This window comes from Mastigoproctus giganteus, chromosome 10, assembly GCF_048544385.1.
Source record: "Mastigoproctus giganteus isolate SK-2022 chromosome 10, ASM4854438v1, whole genome shotgun sequence".
Lineage (NCBI taxonomy): Eukaryota > Metazoa > Arthropoda > Arachnida > Uropygi > Thelyphonidae > Mastigoproctus > Mastigoproctus giganteus.
Window position 1 is genome coordinate 221,205,536 of NC_143584.1, and position 23,104 is coordinate 221,228,639.

Below are 23,104 nucleotides of genomic sequence, written 5' to 3' on the forward strand. Positions count from 1 at the left end.
ACTAGTTCCTGTGGGACCAGCGCATTCTGCCTTGGAGATTGCCTCTGTGTTGTCTGATGCACAGAAAATGGCACAGGATGGCCAAAGTCTAGGTTACGGCATCTTTTTCAAGGTCACCGAAATGTTCTTGTACTGTACAGAAATGTGTTAAGAGTGAGTACTGACACTTTCATCTTCATAGCCTGAAGCGTAATTTTGACCCATTTGATAATTACATTAACTAGTTTTATTTTTTTCACATTTCATAATTATTTCAACTAGCTTCACATAAAAATTTAATTGAACAACATTTCTTTTTCTGAAAAGTGATATTGAGAAAACAATGTTGCTTTCAGCGATATCAACAAAGGGCACTTCTTCAAACCCAAACAGCCCTAGATATTAAACATAAAGAACTGTGGTAGAGGGAAAGACTTCAAGGACATTTGAGTCATTCAGCCCAGGTGCCAATATAAAGATTCTCATCAGATACCCCCATCTCCACACAATATCCCACTGATAAAAAAAAAATGAAATTTTTATTTTATTTTAATGGCACCATAGTCTGTCACTCATATCCATATTATGTATTTGTAGCAGTGGTTCATGGGCCAATTCACTCAGAAAGACTCATGAAGAAAAATCCTACTCCTCCATTTCAGATTGGCTAACTATAACCTCGATTGAAGAGGATTTTAGAAATTTCTCTAGCCATTGATGGGAATTGAACTTAGACTTCTCCAAAACAAACGGTAGACAGTGGTGCATCACACCAACTAAGCTACTATGAAGGAAAACCAACAACCATAATACAAAACCAATATGTCCAGAGTCACTAGTCACTCTGCTGACATGGAAAAGACTGGAAAAGTTTGGTCATAAAATATAACCAGTGTATTTTTACTCAAATTATTTCCTGCATAACTCTGAATATAAATTCCACATTAATGCAGTTCTATAAGGTCATCAGAGCAGTTATCTTATTTACTTCATTAAGCTATAATTTTAAGTGTTCTATATATAAAGTATACATGCATATATCAGAATCATAAAAATATTCAATTGCTGCTACAATAGTAGCAGGCCATCCTATGATTTTTATTCCCTTGAAGATTCAGCTGTCTAAAATTATCAAAACAACATGTGGAGTGTCCACCAAGGAAACCCATTTCATACTTTTTATGAAACTCTCAATGAAGATTGGGTATTCACATTCTTTTTTTTCAAATTGCCTAATCTCCTCCCATTTTACACTTTATTCCTTATTCTTATTTTTTTAAAAGCTGTAAAATTTTGTAATACCTTAGTAATCTGTCTTTTATATTATTTATAAATATTTCTAACTCTTTAAGCAGAATTTTTGTCTCATGACAATATGAGTGTGTTGTCTCTTTAGTTAATGATTTAGATAACCAACTATGCACTAGCACTATCTTTTAGCCTGAATATGTGCTCTAACTTTTATTTTTTCCCTTAAGAGTCACCAGGAATCTGAAACAATATGACAAAATTGTTATTTTCTCCACTGTCCATTTCACTATGGCTTGAGTTACTTGTCCATGCTGGACTGGCCTTGTTTCTCCTAGCGACTTTGGTCATATAGTCACTTGAAGAATTGAAAAAAATCACTTAACCCTTTACAGTTTAGGAAACTCAAATTTTATTCAGTCATTTTGACAATGAAAATCTGTATTATCTGTATTAATGTAGAATTCTTGAAACATCAATTAAATTTATGTACTTCCAACACAGTGTCTATTGTGTATCTTTTTTCTTTATTTTCTCTGTTTTATTTTCTCTCCGTTCTGTTAGATACTGGTAAATTGAAAAATAAGTCATAAAGACTTATTTTTCAATTTACCAGTATCTAACAAAATGCTGTGTTTAAAAAAAACAGTAAGCAGCAATGCATTGCAGAAATAGCAATTAAGTTTTAACTTAATTTAACATTTATGACTAGCAATGTTGAACTGAGTAGTTTCAGCACAATTTTGTTCACACTATTATGCCATATGAATTTTAAAGTTATATGAACTATGTATATAGTTGAATTTAAACACAAATAGGAAAAAACAAACATATATATATATATATATATATATATATACTTACATGAACATTGATAAAATTTTCCTGAAGCATCCTATAAGTACACTCCTTGGCATCCTTTGCAGGAATCATTGCAAGCTCTTCTATTTGTTTCTGTTCCATAAATTTCTTCATAAGAAGTAACCTTAGAGAAATATTGCGATGTTCACTTTATTTTTTGTTCATGAATTAAAATATAATTATAGCAAACTTCACTTTAAAGGATCTCAGTTTAAAAGAATTTGAAAACAATGGACAGGTTTCACAGAACCAAGTTTTTCATCTGTATGGGATTCTAACATCGCTACCTCAGTCCAATGGTATTTATGATCCGTTAAAAATATTTTAACAATAAAGAAAATTTAACTCACAACTAATGAGATGGCTGGTGCCTTCCTCTCATTTATCAAGTCATCAGATAACAGAAAAATTAGATTTTCTGTCAGATTATTTAATATCAACAGTATAAAATAATCAGATGAAAACTTATAATATACTGTAAGAGGCATCAAAATTAAAATGATCCAGTTAAATCTGAATAGTTTCTTCCAGGCCTGTGCCCTTTACAAGATTCACATCCATGGAGAGTGTCAGAGAGTCAGGTTTTCCTCATCATCACTTTCCATCAATCTGCTGAGCATGTCAGACATCAGCAGAGTCATCTGGAACTCAGAGAAGGTAACCGAGAGCTCCTCAGACTGAATAAGCTTTAATCAAAGTTGACACTATTCAACAACACAGAAAATTTCAAGCTCATCTACTCCACACAACTGCTAAGTGCAGTAAAATACAGTATTGCAACAATTTTTAATATTTTTTATTTCACAGTACAGCAGTTTTTCATAATATTCTAACAACTTTGTATCCTACTGGCACATTTCTTTCTTTAATGAACTAGCATTGGTAGACAGGCCTTATAGTCCATTAAAGTGAGGTTTTACTGTGAGATATTAAAGTGAGGTAAATACCTTAAACATAACAGCAACAATTCTCTTCTATGGCATTCATATTTATTATATGACCAAAATAGCATGCCTATACTATATAAAGTAACACTGACCAAAGCAACATTACACTTACCTATTTAGTAATAAAAATATTAAAATTCAGAATTAAAACTAAAAAGCTAAATTAAAAACTTAGAATTAAAAAAGTGTGATTCCCAAAGCAAAGTAATAATACTTTGCTTTGAGGTCATACTTTTTTTAATTCTTTAAGTCTTACCTTAGTTTAAAGATGATATTGTTTTTTCTTTTTTTTTTTTTCCTTTTCCTTTGAAAATTGTTGCTGGCCACATAGCTCTTCCTGAGTAACAGCTAGTATCATTTACTGGGGTTGCTGCTGTCCTCTGTGAGAGTGATTTCACCACTTGTCACTTGTGTGGAAAGGTATGAGTTTGAATCCTGTTTTAGAAGCAAGCTTCTTTAATGAGCACTATACTTAGTCGATAACAGGCAGCAGAAGCAGGGTTCTCTCTTATGAGGTATTTCAGGTTGTTCAGCCCACAACATGCAAATAAACAGTGAACAAATGCAATCTGCACATGTTAAACAGCATCTGTGCTTTGCAGAGCACTTAATTAGGGCACCAAATACCAATTCCAGTACCCAGTGAGTCCAATTCACAAATACATATACATGTATAAATACTGGTAAACTTTTTTCTATTAGAATATTCTTAGATTTAGTTCTAGTGACGACAGAGACCAGTCATGTGAGTGTCCCCATGATCTCATCATTTTCAGCTCTTCAGATCTCCAAATCTTTGGTCAATTTTAATCCCTAGAGATTAACTTATTACAGTAAATATATTACAGCAAATTCTGTAAAATCTACAAATTGGAATTCTTTAAAATCGAGCACATTTTTCAAAAAAAAAAAAAAATCAACATTTTACAATCCAGAAATCTTAAGAAAGCAATCCAGCACTCATACCATGATTGCATTTGTCTCTAAGAATCCACACAAAAAATAGTGAAATTTCTTTCTCTATAAGATGCTTGCAGGACTTTTGTATTTTAATCTGTTTAATCATTTTAATCAGCAGCATTTAAACAGTAGAGATAATATAATGGTCTTAATTCTCACAGCAGCCAAAGTTTGTACTACTAGTATTGCACTACTTTTAAACAGATGGCCTCTCCAAAAGTTAACTGGCCATTTGCTTAAAAGATGGGACTGCCGTGACAGCCTATCCCAGAACTAAATGGTCTCTCATTAGATAGCAAGCTACCTCCAGTGACAACACACAGACAAAACAGTTGTGAAGAAATTGTTTTTGTGAGCTGCCATGTAGTATATAATATCAGTTTTCAAAATTGTAATATAGTTAAAGCTATCTGTTGAAAGTAGTGCAATACCAGGGCAACTTGTTACAATGGTAAGTTTGCTCTGCTATGAGAATTAATATTACTTCATTTTATCTGTGTAGTTTAAATCCTACTGGCTATAAAAACAGATGAACAGATGAAAGGACAAAATAGTCATCATCAATGTTTACAGATATAAATAAGTTTGTTGTTTGTGTTTAATATTTATTAAAATATGCTCTTTTAAACCTGTTCAACTACTAGGGTATACCTCTCTAAAACCTACCAGCTCTCAATACCCAAGAGTGCTGGATTGTAAAGAGTTTATTGTATTTTGAATTTCTTATTGAAATTCAACTTAAGACTAGTAAAAATATCATTAATGTATATAATTATATATACAGAAAAACCTCATAATCCTAATACTTATAATAATCCAGAATCAAAAATCTAGAATTTAAAAAATATCCCAATACCTATAAATTGCTTAGCAAGCTCCATTCTTTATTTAGCAATGTTGTTAAATTATATGTGACCATGGGAAACTTTGCTGTCTTCCTAAAACAGCAAGTTTCCCATGTCATTCAAACTCGAGCTATGACATAATTAGATAATTCACTGATATTTATATTCTGCATGTGTCTCTCACTAGTACAATATCATTTAAATAGTACAATATTACTTTGACCTTTCTTTACGCAAAAACTAGTTAATTTTAACAAGTTTTTTAATCATATCATAATTAGCCATGCATATTTCTATTTTATCAGAAAATCAGCAATTATTCTGTCATGGTAAATTGCAATTATTTTCCATGTAAATTTGTGTGCATGTTATGTATGAAAGAAGAGGATAAAAAAATTTACTGAACTGATGAGGGAGTTTGACCATTAGTGCTCATAGATGTGTGATCTTGCATACATATTCTTTTGATAAAATAATATAAAATTTATGAAAAGAACTTTTTTACCATCACTTGTGTTTTTTAAATGAAAGACTTACTTGGCAGAGTTTAAAGAATCTGGTAAGTGCAATGGGCTTAATGTTTACATGCACCACAAAGTGCACTTCACCATGCATTTTCTTGGTACTGCACTACTGTACTAAAGTTAATATGATATTTATTTAAAATATGACACACTGCTATGATGTCACATTTCAAGTCTTTCTGGGCATTCATCAAATATCAGGGTAGTCTCTAGTGGCAATTTTTTGACAGCTCACATTGCACATTTTCATGATAGCAAAAGTGTGTAATGTGAGCGGCCATGTAATAAGTGAAAGAAGTACTTTAATGATATTATGAACACTAATTATTTTATGAAGTTCTAACTTCACTTCACAGGCCACAATGCAGCTCACATGAAATAAATTCATTATTACTTTTTTGTCAAGAAATTTCAAGAAAAATTTTTGTCGAGGAATAGGAATCTGATAAGGATCAAGGCATTCCAAAAAAGTTTTAAATAAATAGTATATTAACTTTTTGCTAATTTTTCAAATTTTTTAAATGTACTACAATATGTGGCAAAACTGAAGTTCACCCTCGTGTGAGCATTAATATTGCTGCATTTATTAGACAAACTTAAATCCTGCCAGCCACAAAAATATCAGAAAGGAAAATATGCTTCTCTTAATTTTCCAAATTTCAAAATTATCAAAACAGAAATAGCTATTTTATGATTCAAATATATAAAACTTACTTAATAAGTAAATGGTTACAGCAGCTTATATTTCTTACCACTTTATTTTTTGTACCTGAAAATTCTAGAGCATTTGGACCCAAATCGATCTTGAACAACAGATATAGCAACTGCTTCTGTTAATTTCCGTAGAACCTTTAGTGTGTTGATAACAAACATGCCACCAGCTCTGTCATTTGCCTTTGATATAAACTGACTAGAATCTTCCACCAAGACCGATAAATATGGATTTAGTTCCTGTATGGAATAAAAGTATTGCATAAAACTAATTTCAAATTTTAAAATTGACCAAGTTTTTTCCTCATATCATTAATAAATTCTCATTTTAAATATGTAATATTATCAACATAAAAGTTTATAGGGTGGTTACCTTATTAAAACATTGTATATTGTATATTATATACCTTTCACCCTACATCTCATATTATATTTGTATATATGTGAATGGGTTTCCAATAAGTGCCAGTTCCAATATTTCTTTTTTTTTAATAGCTTAGCATTTTTAATATCGAATTTGCAATATCAAATTTTTTAGTAACTGTTCTTGACAAGTTTACAATATTTTAGTCAACTATCAAATTTCGTCTTCAAATTCACTTTATCATTTATACTTTGCTTATGAAAAAGAAACCAATGACCTTACATTGTGTAGCACAATATTCATTGTACTGGCCTTGTATGTATTTAGGTTTGTGTTATCTTTATTTCATTTTAATTTATCAGAAAGTGAGTACTGACACTTTCATCTTCATAGCCTGAAGCGTAATTTTGACCCATTTGATAATTACATTAACTAGTTTTATTTTTTTTCACATTTCATAATTATTTTAACTAGCTTCACATAAAAATTTAATTCACAGTAATGAACAGCTAAATACACAGGAAAGTACTTCCTTCCCTTTAAGGAAAATTCTATCCTTTTTCTAACTCTGAAGAGAATGCTTTCTCTCTTTTTTCTAAGTCAAGGAACATTCTTCTTGCACATTCTTCAAGCTCCAACAACAGCTGCCAAGTTCTTTTTAAGTTGCTACACACTTTGCAAACATTACATAAATTATCACGTTTCCATTTTGTTCTCACATAAACGAAGCCTAAGTCTTTCTTTCCACAAATTAACCACCGTAAAGTAACCTACAACATTCAATCTGTATCACACAGATCAACAATTCTGGATTTTCAAAATGTACTAACGAGTAAGCTTTTCCTTTTAACTTAATTATTCTGTACAGACCTATCATTTTCCTTGAAATTGCAATATACCATATGTTATGGCACAAGTGTCTTAACAATGTGGTTAACAAATGATTTGAGTATTACAGTATTATATTCCTAGATTATATTTCAAACTATAATTAATTTATTACACATGATTGTTTATTAGAAAACTTTTGAGCATAAAGGCAAGTAAGGCACCTGGAGTTGGTGGTATATACCCTGTAGTTTTGAGGGAGAGCACAAGGGAGTATATTGAACCATTGAGGTTAATTATGAGGGCATCTTTGGACTCAAGGGAGATTCCTTCCAATGTATTTCCAGTACATAAAAGCAATTCTCAGAGTAAAGTTGGTAACTACAGACTGGTTAGTCTGACATCAGCAGTAGGAAAAATCTTAGAAGCAAGCAATGATTTTAAGAGTGCAATCCAGGGACATTTAAATAGATATGGCATTCTGAAGGACACACAACATTGTTTTGTTACAGGTAAATTATGCTTAACTAACTTAGTAGGCTATTTTGACACAGTTATTCATGAGCTAGATTTAGGTGAGATTGGCAGAAGGAAACCGTATGAGGAAAGACTCCGATTATGTGGGGTAAGATCTTTGCAACCAGGCACCTCAGAGGTGACCTGATTGAGGTTTATAAGGCTCTGAGAGGGATTACTAAAATGAATGAAGGTGAAATTCTCATTGTTCCAAAGAATTCCAGAACTAGGGATCACAAATTCAAATTACAGGGCGAAGCTCAGATTAGATTGTAGGAAGTTTTCTTTTAATCAGTGACTCATTGAGTGCTAGAACAAGTTGCCTTTGCAGGTAGTTGAGGCTGACAGTTTGAATAAATTCAAAGGTAAACTGGATACTTAGATGTGTGAGGAGGGAAGCATATAATTTGTGTTTTCTTATCTACGTGGTTGGGTTTTTTTTTTGCCTGTGTAGCAAAAGGCTTCCTTGCACTATATGTTATGTTGTTATGTTATTTGGTTTTTAGGAGCATTAGCAATTAAGGCCATATTGCTCCGGGAATATGCGGTGGTCATTCTCTGACCTTTCTGCATCCTCCATATTTGGTTGCACTATATGGTGAATACTATTATTAATTTAAATCTCAAATTATTTACAGTTTTAACATTTAAATCGGGCACATACTGAGGGATTTCTATAAAATATATTGAGGGACTTCTACAGGAAGTTTTGCTTGTAGGAAGTTTTCTTTTAATCAGTGAGTCATTGAGTGCTAGAACAAGTTGCCTTTGCAGGTAGTTGAGGCTGACAGTTTGAATAAATTCAAAGGTAAACTGGATACTTAGATGTGTGAGGAGGGAAGCATATAATTTGTGTTTTCTTATCTACGTGGTTGGGTTTTTTTTTTGCCTGTGTAGCAAAAGGCTTCCTTGCACTATATGTTATGTTGTTATGTTATTTGGTTTTTAAGAGCATTAGCAATTAAGGCCATATTGCTCCGGGAATATGCGGTGGTCATTCTCTGACCTTTTTGCATCCTCCATATTTGGTTGCACTATATGGTGAATACTATTATTAATTTAAATCTCAAATTATTTACAGTTTTAACATTTAAATCGGGCACATACTGAGGGATTTCTATAAAATATATTGAGGGACTTCTACAATATTTAAATGTTTCAAAATGTTTAAATAAAATGATTAATCAACAAGATAAGGAAAACAGAAATAAAATCAACACTACATATGCTGCAGCAATAAGTTGGTGATGGCAACCTTAGTAAAAGTTACTGGAATAGTAATTAATACATATTTTTTTTTTTTATACCTGATAAATGCAGATTCAACATCTTCAAATGTTTCTGTATGCTCTATTAAATTGATTTGGTGGACTTTTACCTTTAGATGTGTCTGTTAAAGGAAATGTGTAGTATACCTGACAATCAACATTATCAGGTATATTCATTGACAGTGGTGGAGAATGAAAAGGACCTGGGGGTAATTGTGCAGGCAGATATGAAGTTCTCTGAGCAGTGCAGACGAGCTGCAAGAGTAGCTCATGGTGTCTTGTCAATGATATACAGGAATTTTTCTAGCAGGGATAAGGAGGTGATTATTCCCTTGTATAAGGCAATGGTTAGGCCACATCTTGAGTACTGTATACGGGTCTGGAGGCCTCATTTCAAGAAGGATGTAAAACTGCTGGAACGGGTACAGAGAAGGGCAACAAGATTAGTGAATGGAACAAAGGGTTGCTCTTACGAAGAAAGGCTTAAGTTTTGCAAATTACAATGTCTGGAGACTAGGCACCTGTGAGGTGATCTGATAGAGGTGTATAAGGCTTTGAATGGTTTGAGCATGCTCAATGCCAATGGGATTCTTCATCTTGCTCAGAATAATCACCTCAGAGGGCATAAATTCAAATTGAGGAAGGACGGATGTCGGATAGATGTGCGGAAATTTGCCTTTGGCCAGCGGGTGGTTGGTTGGTGGAACCGACTTCCATCACTTGTTGTTGAAGTTGATAGCCTAAACAAATTTAAAGCTCAACTGGACAGGTATTTCGAACGAACAGAGGGGTGAAATGGGAGTAGGGTTTTTTTTTTTTTTTTTTGGCTGATGCTGAATAAGCTTGCTTTCTTGCATCATATGCCTCTACTAATGCTAATGCTAATGCTAACAACATTCAACAACTCCTAAGGCCACTGTTACCAACTTATAACCAAAATACCAAAAAAAAAAAAAAAAATATATATATATATATATATATGTATATATTTAAGTAAAATTAAATGCAATGAGGCATCATATCTTTAAGAGTATAATATTGGTGTAAACACACCATAGACAACTCTTAAACAAAAAACTGCAGGTACCCCTACAATACCAGTGTACCTGCCCCTCCACTGACAAAAGGCCTTGAAACGGTGCCATCTGGGTGGTGGTGCCCACTGAGAATAAGTAACAATAGTCTTCTCTTTTAGTGAAGCTTTACTTATTCAAGGTTGTTGTTGTTATTGTTATTTGGTTTTTAGGAGCATTAGCAACTAAGACCATATTGCTCCAGGGATATGCGGTGGTCATTCCCTGACCTTTCCACATCCTCCGTATTTGGTGGTCATGGGCTCGAACCCCGGTATAATCAAGAAGCGTGTGCTATGCACTGCCGCTCCTGCCCCCCTGGCTACGGAGGCACCTACTTATTCGAGGTAGTGCAATACATGGTAACTCATTGTGAAGGAAGAGCACAATACGAGATACAGAAAAAATGATGCCCTTCGAACTATTAATGTAGTTTTTTGATTAAGAGTTGTCTATGGTGTGTTTACACCAATATTATATAGATTATTATACTTTTAAAGATATGATACCTTGTTGCATTTAATTTTATTTAAATATTATCACATACACCTTCTGGCATCTCTCATATTGTGGGATTATCTTCACAACTGGATTGTCATGTCTGCAATACCAGGGTACCTGCCTGCCCACCGATGAAAGGACCAGGGGGAGCCTAATATTCACAGAGTTTCTGAGAATAGGTAACAATAGTCTTCTCTACTGGGGAAGCATTGCCTATTCGAGGAATTGAGGAGTTTTTGAGTGTTGTGAGTTGAAGGAGTTACTGTCCCTTTCATTCTTCTACACCATTTTTTTTCTTCTTCCACTCCTACTATAACTTTCCCTCTACTTTTTTCTTTCCTAAGTCTAATAGGGACAAGTGGATAGTAGAGTTATTATCCCACATGTATACAAATAAGCCTTGAAATGTGCCGTCTGGGTGGTGGTGGTGCCCACTGAGAATAAGTAACAATAGTCTTCTCTTTCAGTGAAGCATTATTTATTCGAGGTAGTGCAATAAATGGCAACTCACTGTGAAAAAAAGAGCACAATATGAGATACAGATAAAATGATGCCCTTCAAACTACTAACGTAGTTTTTTGTTTGAGTTGTCTATGGTGTGTTTACACCAATATTATATATATATGTCGATATATTATATATATACAGGGTGTTTCAGTTAAATGTTTCAGAACTTCTAAGAGGGGTAGGGTACATCCTGACAACTCGAAATCATATAGCAATGTGGGGTCGGAAATGCTTTCCTGAAGCGGTGTTGTACACAGAAGCACCATAAAGAAAAGAGACCGTAAGTGAGAAATCGTTTTAATAATACATGAAAAGAAGCAAAAGGTACATAGATTAAAGTAAGTGTTCGAAGTTTCTTCCACGGGCTACAATGCACGCCTCTCATCTCCGACGCATGGACATCCGAACATTCTGGAATACTCCAGGCGAATTTCGAATTTCTTCGGCAGCTACTGCGATTCTTGCAACCAGCTCCTCAGCATTGTCAACAGGGGTGTCATAAACTAGCGATTTCATATGACTCCAGAAATAAAAATCAAGACATGATAGGTCAGGTGACCGAGCAGGCCAACGCACAGGACCACCACGTCCGATCCACTGTTGACCAAATGTGACATCCAGGTAGTTACGAACATCTCCGCTATAATGGGCAGGGGCTCCATCGTGTTGGAACCACATTGTCTGTTGCGTCGATGCAGAAATCTGTTCATCTCTCAAAAGTTGTGGCAATACTTGCTGCAGAAAGATCAAGTAGATAGGTCCGGTTAGACGACACGGTAACAGGTAAGGTCCGATGAGGTGATCTCCCATAATACCGGCCCATTCATTGACCGAAAATCGAATCTGTGCTGCACAACGTCACACAACGACTTCTGTGTACAATACCGCTTCAGGAAAGCATTTCCGACCCCACACTGCTATATGATTTCGAGTTGTCAGGATGTACCCTACCCCTCTTAGAAGTTCTGAAACGTTTAACTGAAACACCCTGTATATATGAAAAAAAGGCCGTGAGTTAGGGTAGAATTTGAAAGGGTCTGCAATTCTGCTCAGACACGATAGGAGGGAGTATATGATGAGAGCCTTGTCGATCAATTCGGCCCTGGAGAGATTGTGCAAAGCTCAAGGGGTAGAATTTTTTTTAGCCTGTTCTGTACTTGTTAACAGAAGGGACTGCTTCTACAGGGATGGGATACACTTAAATAGAAAGGGTGCAAGAATATTTGCTGATGCTATTGAAGCAGAGTTAGGTGGGTCGGAAAACTGCTAGCTTGGGGGGATACATGGACAAATAGATTAACAGTAGCAGCTGGCAGAGATAAAAGTGATTCTTGCACTACTTCTATTGAAATGTAATTGAGCAGCAGCCTGGAAAGCAAGGCAATGGGAATTTCCAGGACTGCTGGGAGTCATAGTGGAAAAAGTAAATACATGGTCTGTGTTAGGGTAACTAAGAGTAGAAACAGGTGCATGTATACTTGCATGTACACCAATGCTAGGAGTATAGTTAATAAATTCGATGAGCTTGAAGTGCTAGTCAAGACATCAAAGGCAGATATTGTTGGGATATCAGAGACATGGTGTCACACAGACATAAGAAGTGCAGAACTAGAATTTGGGGAGTAAAGGAACTAAAGGAATATACAGTAAAGGAACCACTAGGTGGCAGTGATCACAGTGTGCTGAAGTGGGATTTACTTAAAGAGGTAACTATCATCATGGGTAAAGGGAAAGGTTTTTGCTTTTGCAAAGGTGACTATGGTGGTCTGAGACATTATTTAAATTCTATACAGTGGAACCAACTGATGTTACCAACAGCAAATTCAAAATGGGAAACATTCAAAGAATTAATCTTGGAAGCTACTAGGCTTTCATAATAACAAAGAAATATTGTTCAAGATTTAGGCCTAAATGGATGTCAGATGAACTAATTAGACAAGTGACAGAGAAGAAAAATGCATGGGATACATATAAATTAACATGTGACATAGAAGCCTATGATAGATATAAGCTGGTCTGTAACCAAGTTACAAAGCAGGTTAGGCAGGCAAAGGCAGATTATGAGAAATTTTGGCAAAGAATGCAAAGAAAAACAGCAAAGAGTTCTTTACTTATGTAAACTCTAGAAAGAAGGGGATGAATCAGATTGGTCCACTTGATATCGATGGTTCAACTGTTGATGATCCTGCTCAGGTAGCTAACAAACTAAATGAATATTTTGCATCGACATTCACACATGAGGAGTTATTCAGGGAGGGGAATGCCAGAGGTGTATTCAACTCTGGCAGTAAGCTAGATAATCTTGTAATAACTGAGAGTAAAGTGGAGGAGAAATTGTTTAAGATAAACACAAGAAAGGCACCTGGGGTGGATGGAATCTATCCAGTTATATTAAAGGAGGTGGCAAAGGAAGTAAGCAAACCCTTAGCCATAATTATGAGAGCTTCCCTGGAAGGCCTCAGGGGAGGTACCATGGACTGGAGATGTGCAAATGTGACCCCAATCCACAAAAAAGGATCAAAGGGAAACACAGGTAATTACAGACCTGTTACTTTAACTTCTGTTCCAGGGAAATTAACGGAGGCTTGTTTGTTTGTTTGTTTTTTGGTTTTTAGGAGCATTAGCAACTAAGGCCATATTGCTCCGGGGATATGTGGTGGTCATTCCCTGATTGACAAATTGAAGCAGTGTAACATTGGAGGCAAATTGCTGTTAGTGATAAAGGGATGGTTGAGTGGGAGAAGACAGAGAGTGGTAATCAATAGACACTGCTGTTCGTGGACTAATGTTATTAGTGGAGTCTCTCATGGTTCAGGGTGGGTCCATTGTTGTTTTCTGTATTTATAAATGATACTGATGATGGTATATCAGGCTTAATGTCCAAGTTTGCAAACGATATGAAAATGGCAGGGTTGTTAATGACAGTACATTGCTGCAACAGGATCTAAAAAAGTTGAGCAGATGGGCTGAGAGGTGGCAAATGAAGTTTAACTTTGGCAAACATAAAGTACTACATATGGGAAGCAGTAATCCCAGATTAACGTATCAACTCTGTGGTACCACACTGACAGTGGTAGAGAATGAAAAGGACCTGGGGGTAATTGTGCAGGCAGATATGATGTTTTCTGAGCAGTGCAGATGGTCTGCCAGAGTAGCTCATGGTGTCTTGTCAATGATATACAGGAATTTTTCTAGCAGGGATAAGGAGGTAATTATCCCCTTGTATAAGGCAATGGTCAGGCCAGACCTTGAGTACTGTATACAGGTCTGTAGGCCTCATTTTAAGAAGAATGTATAGCTGTTGGAATGAGTACAGAGAAGGGCAACAAGATTAGTTACTGGAACAAAGGGTTGCTCTTACGAAGAATGGCTTAAGTTTTGCAAATTACAATGTTTGGAGACTAGGCACCTGCGAGGTGATCTGATTGAGGTGTATAAAGCCTTGAATGGTTTGAGCATGCTCAATGCGGATAGGATTCTTTCTCTTGCTCAGAATAATCGCCTGAGAAGGCATAAATTGAAATTGAGGAAAGAAAGTTGTAGGATAGATGTGTGGAAGTTTGCCTTTAGCCAGTGGGTGGTTGATTGCTGGAACAAACTTCCATCTGTTGTTGTTGTAGAAGTTGATAGCTTTAAAAGGCAGAACTTGACAAACATTTGGATTGAGTGGATGGGTAAAATAAGGGTTTTTTTTTTGGCTGATGCTATATAAGCTTGCTTTCTTGCATCATGTGCCTTTGCTAATGCTAATATATAATAAAAATACAAAATAATGTATTTCTGGTTCTGCCTACTGAGTAAACATTTATTTTATTTATTAAGAACAATTCAATACTTCTGTGAAATGTTAAATATACAATATTCTGACCTGTATAGATAATATATTAAAAGCTGTTAAATGATCAATAAAACTATCAGAACTTACTAGAAAAAGCTTCATTTATCAATTAGTACAAAAAATAATGCAAAAACTAATCAAGCATACTATATGGAATTCTGTAGCTATTCCTGAAATGTTTGGCATTTATATTTAGTAGTAATCTTATATTTAGCTTTTTAGCTACGCACATTTATGCACAGATGTGTTGAAAGGTGCAACCCAAAAGTTATGAATAAAATAAGTAAATTTCTGTTTATTCTCAAGGTGGCAGAGGGATTTTTCATTTTGAATTTTCATTCGAAGCTTGCCTGCAACCTCCTTACTTGTGGTTACACGTGATAATCACAGAACCACAGCCCGACCAATGGCTGTGGTTCAATGGCTACTGAGAATAGTATGAATTTATCATACTTGGTAAAATAACTTTCAGAAATATATTTTACCATGAAGGGCAACAAGATTAGTGAATGGAACAAAGGGGTGCTCTTACGAAGAAAGGCTTAAGTTTTGCAAATTACAGTGTCTGGAGACTAGGCACCAGCGAGGTGATCTGATAGAGGTGTATAAAGCCTTGAATGGTTTGAGCATGCTCAATGCTCATGGGATTCTTCCTCTCGCTCAGAATAATCACCTGAGAGGGCATAAATTCAAATTGAGGAAAGACAGATGTAGGATAGACGTGTGGAAATTTGCCTTTAGCCAGCGGGTGGTTGGTTGGTGGAACAGACTTCCATCCCTTGTCGTCGAAGTTGATAGCCTAAATAAGTTTAAGGCTCAGCTGGACAGGTATTTTGAACGAACAGAGGGGTGAAGTGGAAGTGGTTTTTTTTTTTGGCTGATGCTGCATAAGCTTGCTTTCTTGCATCAAATGCCTCTACTAATGCTAATGCTAATGAAGAGCATCTGGAGAAGATTCTTTATCAAAAACAAATGTTCAGGTGGTTTTCAAGATTCAAAGGACACAGGTTGGTTCTTGGCCAGAAATTGCCAGAAGGACATGCCCTGTCCATCTGACAGTTTCTGGCCAAGAACAAAACACCAGTCTCTCATCTCAAGGTATTCCCAGACTCTGGAAAGGTAACCCCAAGGCGGTTAAAAGTTGGTTGACATACTTGACATAAGTTGTTATATACGAACTTGATAATAAGTTGATATGATAATATAAAGTTTATAACAAAGAGTTGACTACCAATGCCTGCACTGAGTTGTGAGTTAGAATTAAAAAATAAATCTCTCTACTTTCTGGAATGTGTTCCTGTGACTTCTTGTTTTTAAAGATATTACAAAAAATTTAGACATGCTCCCAACAAAGACAGAATTGCTGTGCTTGGTGCACTAGGCCTCAGGGAAATGCTCTGAAGAGGGTATGGTGCCAAATTAGATATATGTCAAATGAATCTTTGTTTTCAAATATATTTTAAATATATTTTCATAGCATTTAGTGGAATCTTGTACATTCTGAGATGACAGCATCGTGCAAGGTCTAAGCATGTGTTTTGAATTTTATGTTACCTTCTGGGAGCACGATGTACAGTGGCAGTTTCTTATTATGTAAACCAGATTGTACACCCTGTCTGTGTTGCCTCTCAATAAGGTACTAGCAGCAAATTGCACATTTCTTAAAAGAGAAATAATATACAGATTATTAATAATAATCACAATATACATGAGAAAGACAGTTAGAATCATTGATATATACACTGTGCTGCCACTTTATTAGGTACACCTACCTTGTAGTGTGTTGAGCCTCCTTTAGCCTTCAAAACAGCCTGAATTCGTCTAGGCATGGATTGAACTAGATGCTGAAAATGTTCTGCAGGAATGGAGTACCATGCAAACATGAGTTTGTCATGCAGTTCCTTGAGATTCGGTGGAGGTGTAGGCCTGCAGCAAACAGCCCTTTCCAGCTCATCCCAAAGATGTTCAATAGGATTCAGATCCTGAACTGAGTGGGCCACTGCAGCAAAGAAAAGTCATTGTCACATTCCTGGAACCATTCCATAGTGATTTGGGCTTTGTGCACTGGTGCATTATCCTGCTGGAAGTAACCATCTGACTGAGGATAAACTGTCAACATGAACGGATGCACTTGGTCAGCAATGATGTTTAGGCATGATGTGGCATTCAGACGTGAATCTATGGGTATCAATGCATCCAACGTATGCCAAGAAAACATTCCCCACACCATAACACTACCCCCCATCATCTTGCACGGTAGTCGTCAGACATGATGGGTCCATGGATTCATGTTGTTTTCACCAAATTCTGAGCCTTCCATCAACATGATGCACCAGGAACTTTGACTCGTCAGACCAAGCAACTGTTTTCCAGTCCTCGATAGTCCAGTGCTGGTGTTGCTGTGCCCACAGGAGGCATGCTCTCTTGTTCTTCATTGATAACAAAGGTACGCAATGTGGCTGTCAGCTCTTGTAGCCCATTCGCGACAAAGTGCGACTAGTGGTCCATTGCGATATTTTGTTCTGTGCACCAAGGTTGTATTCTGACATGATGTGTGACATTATGGCCTGTCTGTTTGCTTACACAATTCTAGCCATCCTCCTCTGACATCTCTCATCAACAAGTGATTTTCTTCCACAGGAGTGCTGTTGAGAGGATGTTTTCTGTTCGTTGCACCATTCTCAATACACCCTTGAAACTGTGGTGTGTGAAAAGTTTAGGAGAACTGCCATTTCAGAGATGCTTTGTCCAGCACGTCTTGCACCTACTACCATCCCACGTTCAAAGTCCATTAGGTCACTCCTTTTCCCCATTCTTGCTAAGGTTTTTACGCTTAACTGATATTAGAAAGGTTGTTCTGCTGCATTTATATCAACTGCAACTGTGGTCATGTGACTTGCAACTTTGTGGGACAAATCATTTGTGTGCACAGCAGGGGTGTACCTAATAAAGTGGCAGCACCAGTGTATATACACATTTAAACTATATTTTTGCCATACTACCATAAATGGAAAGTTAGTGCCAAAACATTGCAAACTGTTGTATTTGAGAGTCGATAGAAGGATTATTATTATTACTGAGCTGATGTTATGAAATGAATAAATTCAATTTGCCTAATGCAGTGGTATTTAGAGTCATTGCATTAATATTAATTATAAACATGTAAAAAACAATAGGTTCTATTGTGAGCCTAATTAATTCTAGTTACTTCAGTGGAGTAAAAAAATTAATAAACCTTTCTACCTATCAAGTGTCAACCCTTGAAAAAAAAAAGAAAAATCACGAATCAGCTTTCCTGTGTTTTGTTTCTTCTATTTTTTAAATCACCATCTCTCCTTAAAGTCTAATGCTTGACTTCTTGCCACGGTAGTGTTAAGTGGGCAGTGTTTGATCACTTGTTCAGTATTGTACTACTCTTCTTGCTCCACTACAACTGAAATCTGCCAACTAGTAATTTGAAAGTAGAGGCTCCCTTCCCCAGTCAAGTTACTTCTGAGTTATCCACGAATGAGTATTGTAAAGTAGCATATTTTTCAAAAGGGAAATGTTCTGTATATTGAAAAGTACTAGTAAAGGCAAAAGACATAAGGAAGCAAGGCTTTTGATGTATCGGCCAAAAAAAAGAGCAAATTTTGTAAAATAAGAGCCTTCCGATATTGGAAAGATGTGTAGAGGACAGTGGTTTAAATGAAAGGGAGAGATCTGGAGCTTTATTTTGCAGGTTAAACATGGTATTTTACCACTGAAAACAATGACAGGTTGCAATCATCAAACTAAATGAAGTATGAGAGCAGAGCTATCTTTAGTAATCTATCAATAAGTTGTTGTCACATGAAATAAGAAAAGAAGAGTGAAAATACACAGCAATTATAAATGTACATATTTTACACTACACTACAATTAAATCATAAAGAACATTTGGAAGGCAAATACAAAAGCACACAAAGCTTGCTGAGACATTTGTATCTCCTTTGAAAATAGCACTTTCAAAGACGCATATAAAATAAATAACAAATAAAAATCAAATACACAGAACATAACAGAAATAATATAATATAAAAAATCTGCCTTCTGCAGCATCACCCTATTAAGAACCACATGGCATCCATGAAAAGCCAAAAAACACAGCATTTACAATCAAAATGTTGGAACAAAACTGATCATACAAAGTCACTGTGGCAAAAAACATAAATAAAAGAAATATAAAAAATAAGTAATTATTTTACTTATGTTTTTTCTAAATCTTTTATTTTTATTAAAATAGAATCTCTTTCTCTCTCTCTCTCTCAAAACAAGTGACAATCCCACTATACTGTAATGAAAACTTCACATTTAAGAGATATATATACAAAGGGTACTAGGAAAGTTTTGCAATATGACGCAACAATGAATCACAGAAAGCTGCTTGTTGCTGCATGTTGAGACATGTTCATACGTGCATAGTAGCCGCCGCGCCAAGTCGATGGGCTCAGTTATTCATTAGTAGTGAGAGTGTAAAGTGCTTGCGATGGCATCATGGTCACGAAATGAGATAAGGACAGTTTTGCGGTATAATTTCGTGCGTGGTTAAACATAGACCAGTGCTCAGAAGAAATGACTCATACTCTTGCACTAGATGATGATTGTCCACATCGTACAACGATATTCAGGTGGTATAGAGAATTCCAAAGGGGAAATTTCACTCTGAAGAATTCTGAGAGGCCGGGAAGGCCACGAACGTCAGTTACGGAGGAAAACGTTACTGCTGTGAGGAAAATGCTTGACGAAAACAGGCGAGTGACCTACCAACAGATAGAGGATACTTTGGGCCTAAATGCACCAGCAATTCGTTCGATTCTGCAAGATCATTTGCACGTCAAGAAACTTTGTTCTCTCTGGGTGCCGCATCAACTGACTGAAGAGCAGATGACACGACGTGTGACTTGGTGCCGGGAGATGTTAAAAAAGTTTGATAAGGGACAATCTCGGTATGTGAACAACATCGTGACAAGTGACGAGACTTGGCTGTACTATTACGATCTGCCGACCAAGGCTCAAAACAAAGTTTGGGTCTTTGATGATGACGACACACCCGTAATTGTCAGAAAATCCCGATCTGTAAAGAAGAAAATGATAGCTGTATTTTTCAAATCGAGTGGAATTGTGGAACGTGTCGTTTTGGACACGCAGAAGACAGTCAAAGCTAAGTGGTATACTGAACAATGCCTGCCTAAAGTCATTGGATCTATGAAGAACCTGCGGCCAAAGTCAAGAATGGACACCTGGTACCTCCATCACGGAAATGCTCCAGCTCACCGCGCCAAAGCCTGCACCGAATATTTGACCACGACAGGACTGAAACTTCTCGAGCACCCTTCCAGACCTTGCACTGTTCCCGCATGTGAAAATGAAGCTAAAAGGGAGGCGGTTTTCCAGTGATGAGGACCTTCTACGGGCTTGGGACAACGAGTGTGCTTTACTCCCTAGTGAAACTTGGCAAAACTGGTTTAAAGATTGGTTTCGGAGGATGGAGGGGTGTATTGAATGTAGAGGAAATTACTTTGAAAAAATTAAATAAACAAAGCTGTATTGCAAAACTTTCCTAGTACCCTTTGTATACATATACAGGATTCATCACATCACACAAGAATATGGGCGGCCATCTTCAACTTTTCCTATCAACTCATAGTCAATTTTTTATCAACTAATATCATCATAGTAAATTTTTTCCACTGTAATTAACAAGTTGTAGCAAAATAAACTCTATTAAAAAAAAAAAAGAAAGAAAGAAAAAAAAAAAAAAAACAGAAGTCATTTTTCATGGGACACCCACAATAACATGTAAGTTTTAATTTTGGTTAATTTTTCCTCTAAAAAAAGTAATATGTGTTATTATAAGTAATATAATAGTAATATAAAAAAGTAATTTGGAGTTGCAATATACACTGGGACATAATAAATTAATCTTTATGACAAAACTGTAATGAATTCTGTGCCCTCAATTCTTTGATTCACAAAGAAATTAAGGCACAGAATTGAGAATGACAAATTCATATTACATAAAAGTATTATGTTCATAATAGTTCATAAAAAATTACCTACGCTTACAATTAAAAGAATTATATAAATCATACAAAAATTAATATAAAATTTCAGCTAGTTTTAAAGGTACATAATAAAAAATATTTCTTTCCTACAAACCTCAGCTCTTATATTTGTTTCCTTTGTTAAAACATCTAAAATTTCATGGCATGGAATTGGATTAGTGGTCGGTGCCCATGGATCACTTCTGGATTCTGATAATCGAAACATAATGTTGACAATTTCGCCTGCTTTGTTGTCAATCTTTTTTGTTACAGCAGATGTAATAGCATAGTTTCTGAGGGGGGAAAAAAGTACCCTAAAATTATAAAAATATCAACAAAAATAAACAGCACAACCATAATACTTTGATCACTATAATATAGTTATATTTAGATCCTTATACTTTAGTTATAAGTAATATGTATCACTCGTATGTGCTTGTGTGCATTTATGTACACAAGCACATACGAACACTCACCTAGCATTGAAATGTGACAACTCCTGCCATTGTGACTAATACAATGTTTTCACCATAAAAGTGAGTTCCATATAAAAAAAAATATTCTCATTAATACAGAAGTAGCTGGCGTCTCCGTAGCCAGGTGGGAAGGAGCAGCAGTGCATAGCACACGCTTCTTGATTAGACCAGGATTCGAGCCCGTCACCACCAAATACGGAGGATGCGGAAAGGTCAGGGAATGACCACCAGATATCCCCGGAGCAATATAGCCTTAGTTGCTAATGCTCCTAAAAACCAAATAACAACAACAACAGAAGTAGCTGAATTAGTGAATATGAAATACAGTCTCATTTAAACAGAAGTAAAAGACATATTCACTCCATCTTTCAGTTGTTACTAATACTGAATGAAGATCAATGGCATTGTGTAAAACCAGCCACTTTGGTTGTTTTTACAACACACCCCAAAAATTGCCTCATTATGAATTAAATTTTCATCATCAAGAGTATACATTTCTACATGAGTAAAATGAAAATGAATGTAGCAGCACATTCTAGTATTATTTATTTATTTATTTCAAGGATAACCAGGTCCATTCAGCATGTCCATTCAGCTTCAGTATCTATGAAAATTGATGATATAGTTAAATGACAAAGCAAACTTTATTTTTTAAGAGTGCAGAAATGGTTTACTCTATAAAAAATTACCTAAAAACCAAATGGAATTGATCAAAATTTACTCTCCAGTAAATGCTGCTATCTGGTTGTTCCTCTTCAATTTTGGCACGTTTGGCAACTGGTTCATCATCCTCTTCTTCATTTGATTTTTTCAGAAATAAGTATAATTTAATCTAAAAAGAATAAACAGAACTATATTCTAAATCTATATAAATAAATATCCTTAAAATTTTTGTGAATTCTAAGATTCTTCATTTCTAGGATTAATTGTAAAAGCTCTACAAACTCGTTGGACAATAGCATTTGCAACTGTTACTGTCAATTCAATATCATACGGTAGTTTATATTAAAATATCTTATACCCAATTCTAGAACATTGGGTACTGTTAAAAGTTAGTATTAGAAATTCACTTTAAAATGCAGTTAACAATATTTATAAATATCATCATCTGTTTTAATATTCCCTCATCATGAAGGAATATCAAATACTCAAGGAACTATTAGCTATTATTAAATCCATCTCTAAAACAATATAGTGGTTCATTGTGAAATTGTACTCTATAAGTAGATTTATAGCCTTAGGCACACTCATTATTTTGTTTTTAAACTAGCTAGAGATTTTGTAGGTTACTACTTAATATATATAGAACCTTTGTATCGATCGAATCTACTGCCATTGTAATAGTTATAGAGTGGATGGTAGGGGAATTCAAATTTTTTTTATTGTGGTAAATAGGTAGCTCTAAAGTTCAAATAACTTAAGTTGGCATTAGATGTATAATTTTGTAATATATTAACTTATTAACTTATAACTTTCAAACATAACTGTACAGTCTAATACATATAATGAAAACTTGGTAGCATGGTAGTATATTTGCTGAGTAACTGGTGTATTGATAAGATCATTTGAATTTTAATTGATATAATTAATAAC

General features: G+C 35.3%; 1 protein-coding gene across 2 annotated transcripts in view; it reads right to left on the reverse strand.

The window, feature by feature from the left end:
• LOC150079952 (DNA-directed RNA polymerase III subunit RPC3-like) overlaps nt 1-23,104 on the reverse strand; it is a 99,989-nt gene that overhangs the window by 35,201 nt on the left and 41,684 nt on the right. For both annotated transcript variants that reach the window (XM_090382724.1, XM_090382725.1), the window contains exons 5-8: nt 22,201-22,343; nt 21,151-21,328; nt 6,134-6,315; nt 2,092-2,212 (exon numbers count right to left, since the gene is read on the reverse strand). In XM_090382724.1, coding sequence (XP_090238850.1) covers nt 2,092-2,212; nt 6,134-6,315; nt 21,151-21,328; nt 22,201-22,343 — 624 coding nt within the window. The remainder of the gene's footprint in view (nt 1-2,091; nt 2,213-6,133; nt 6,316-21,150; nt 21,329-22,200; nt 22,344-23,104) is intronic.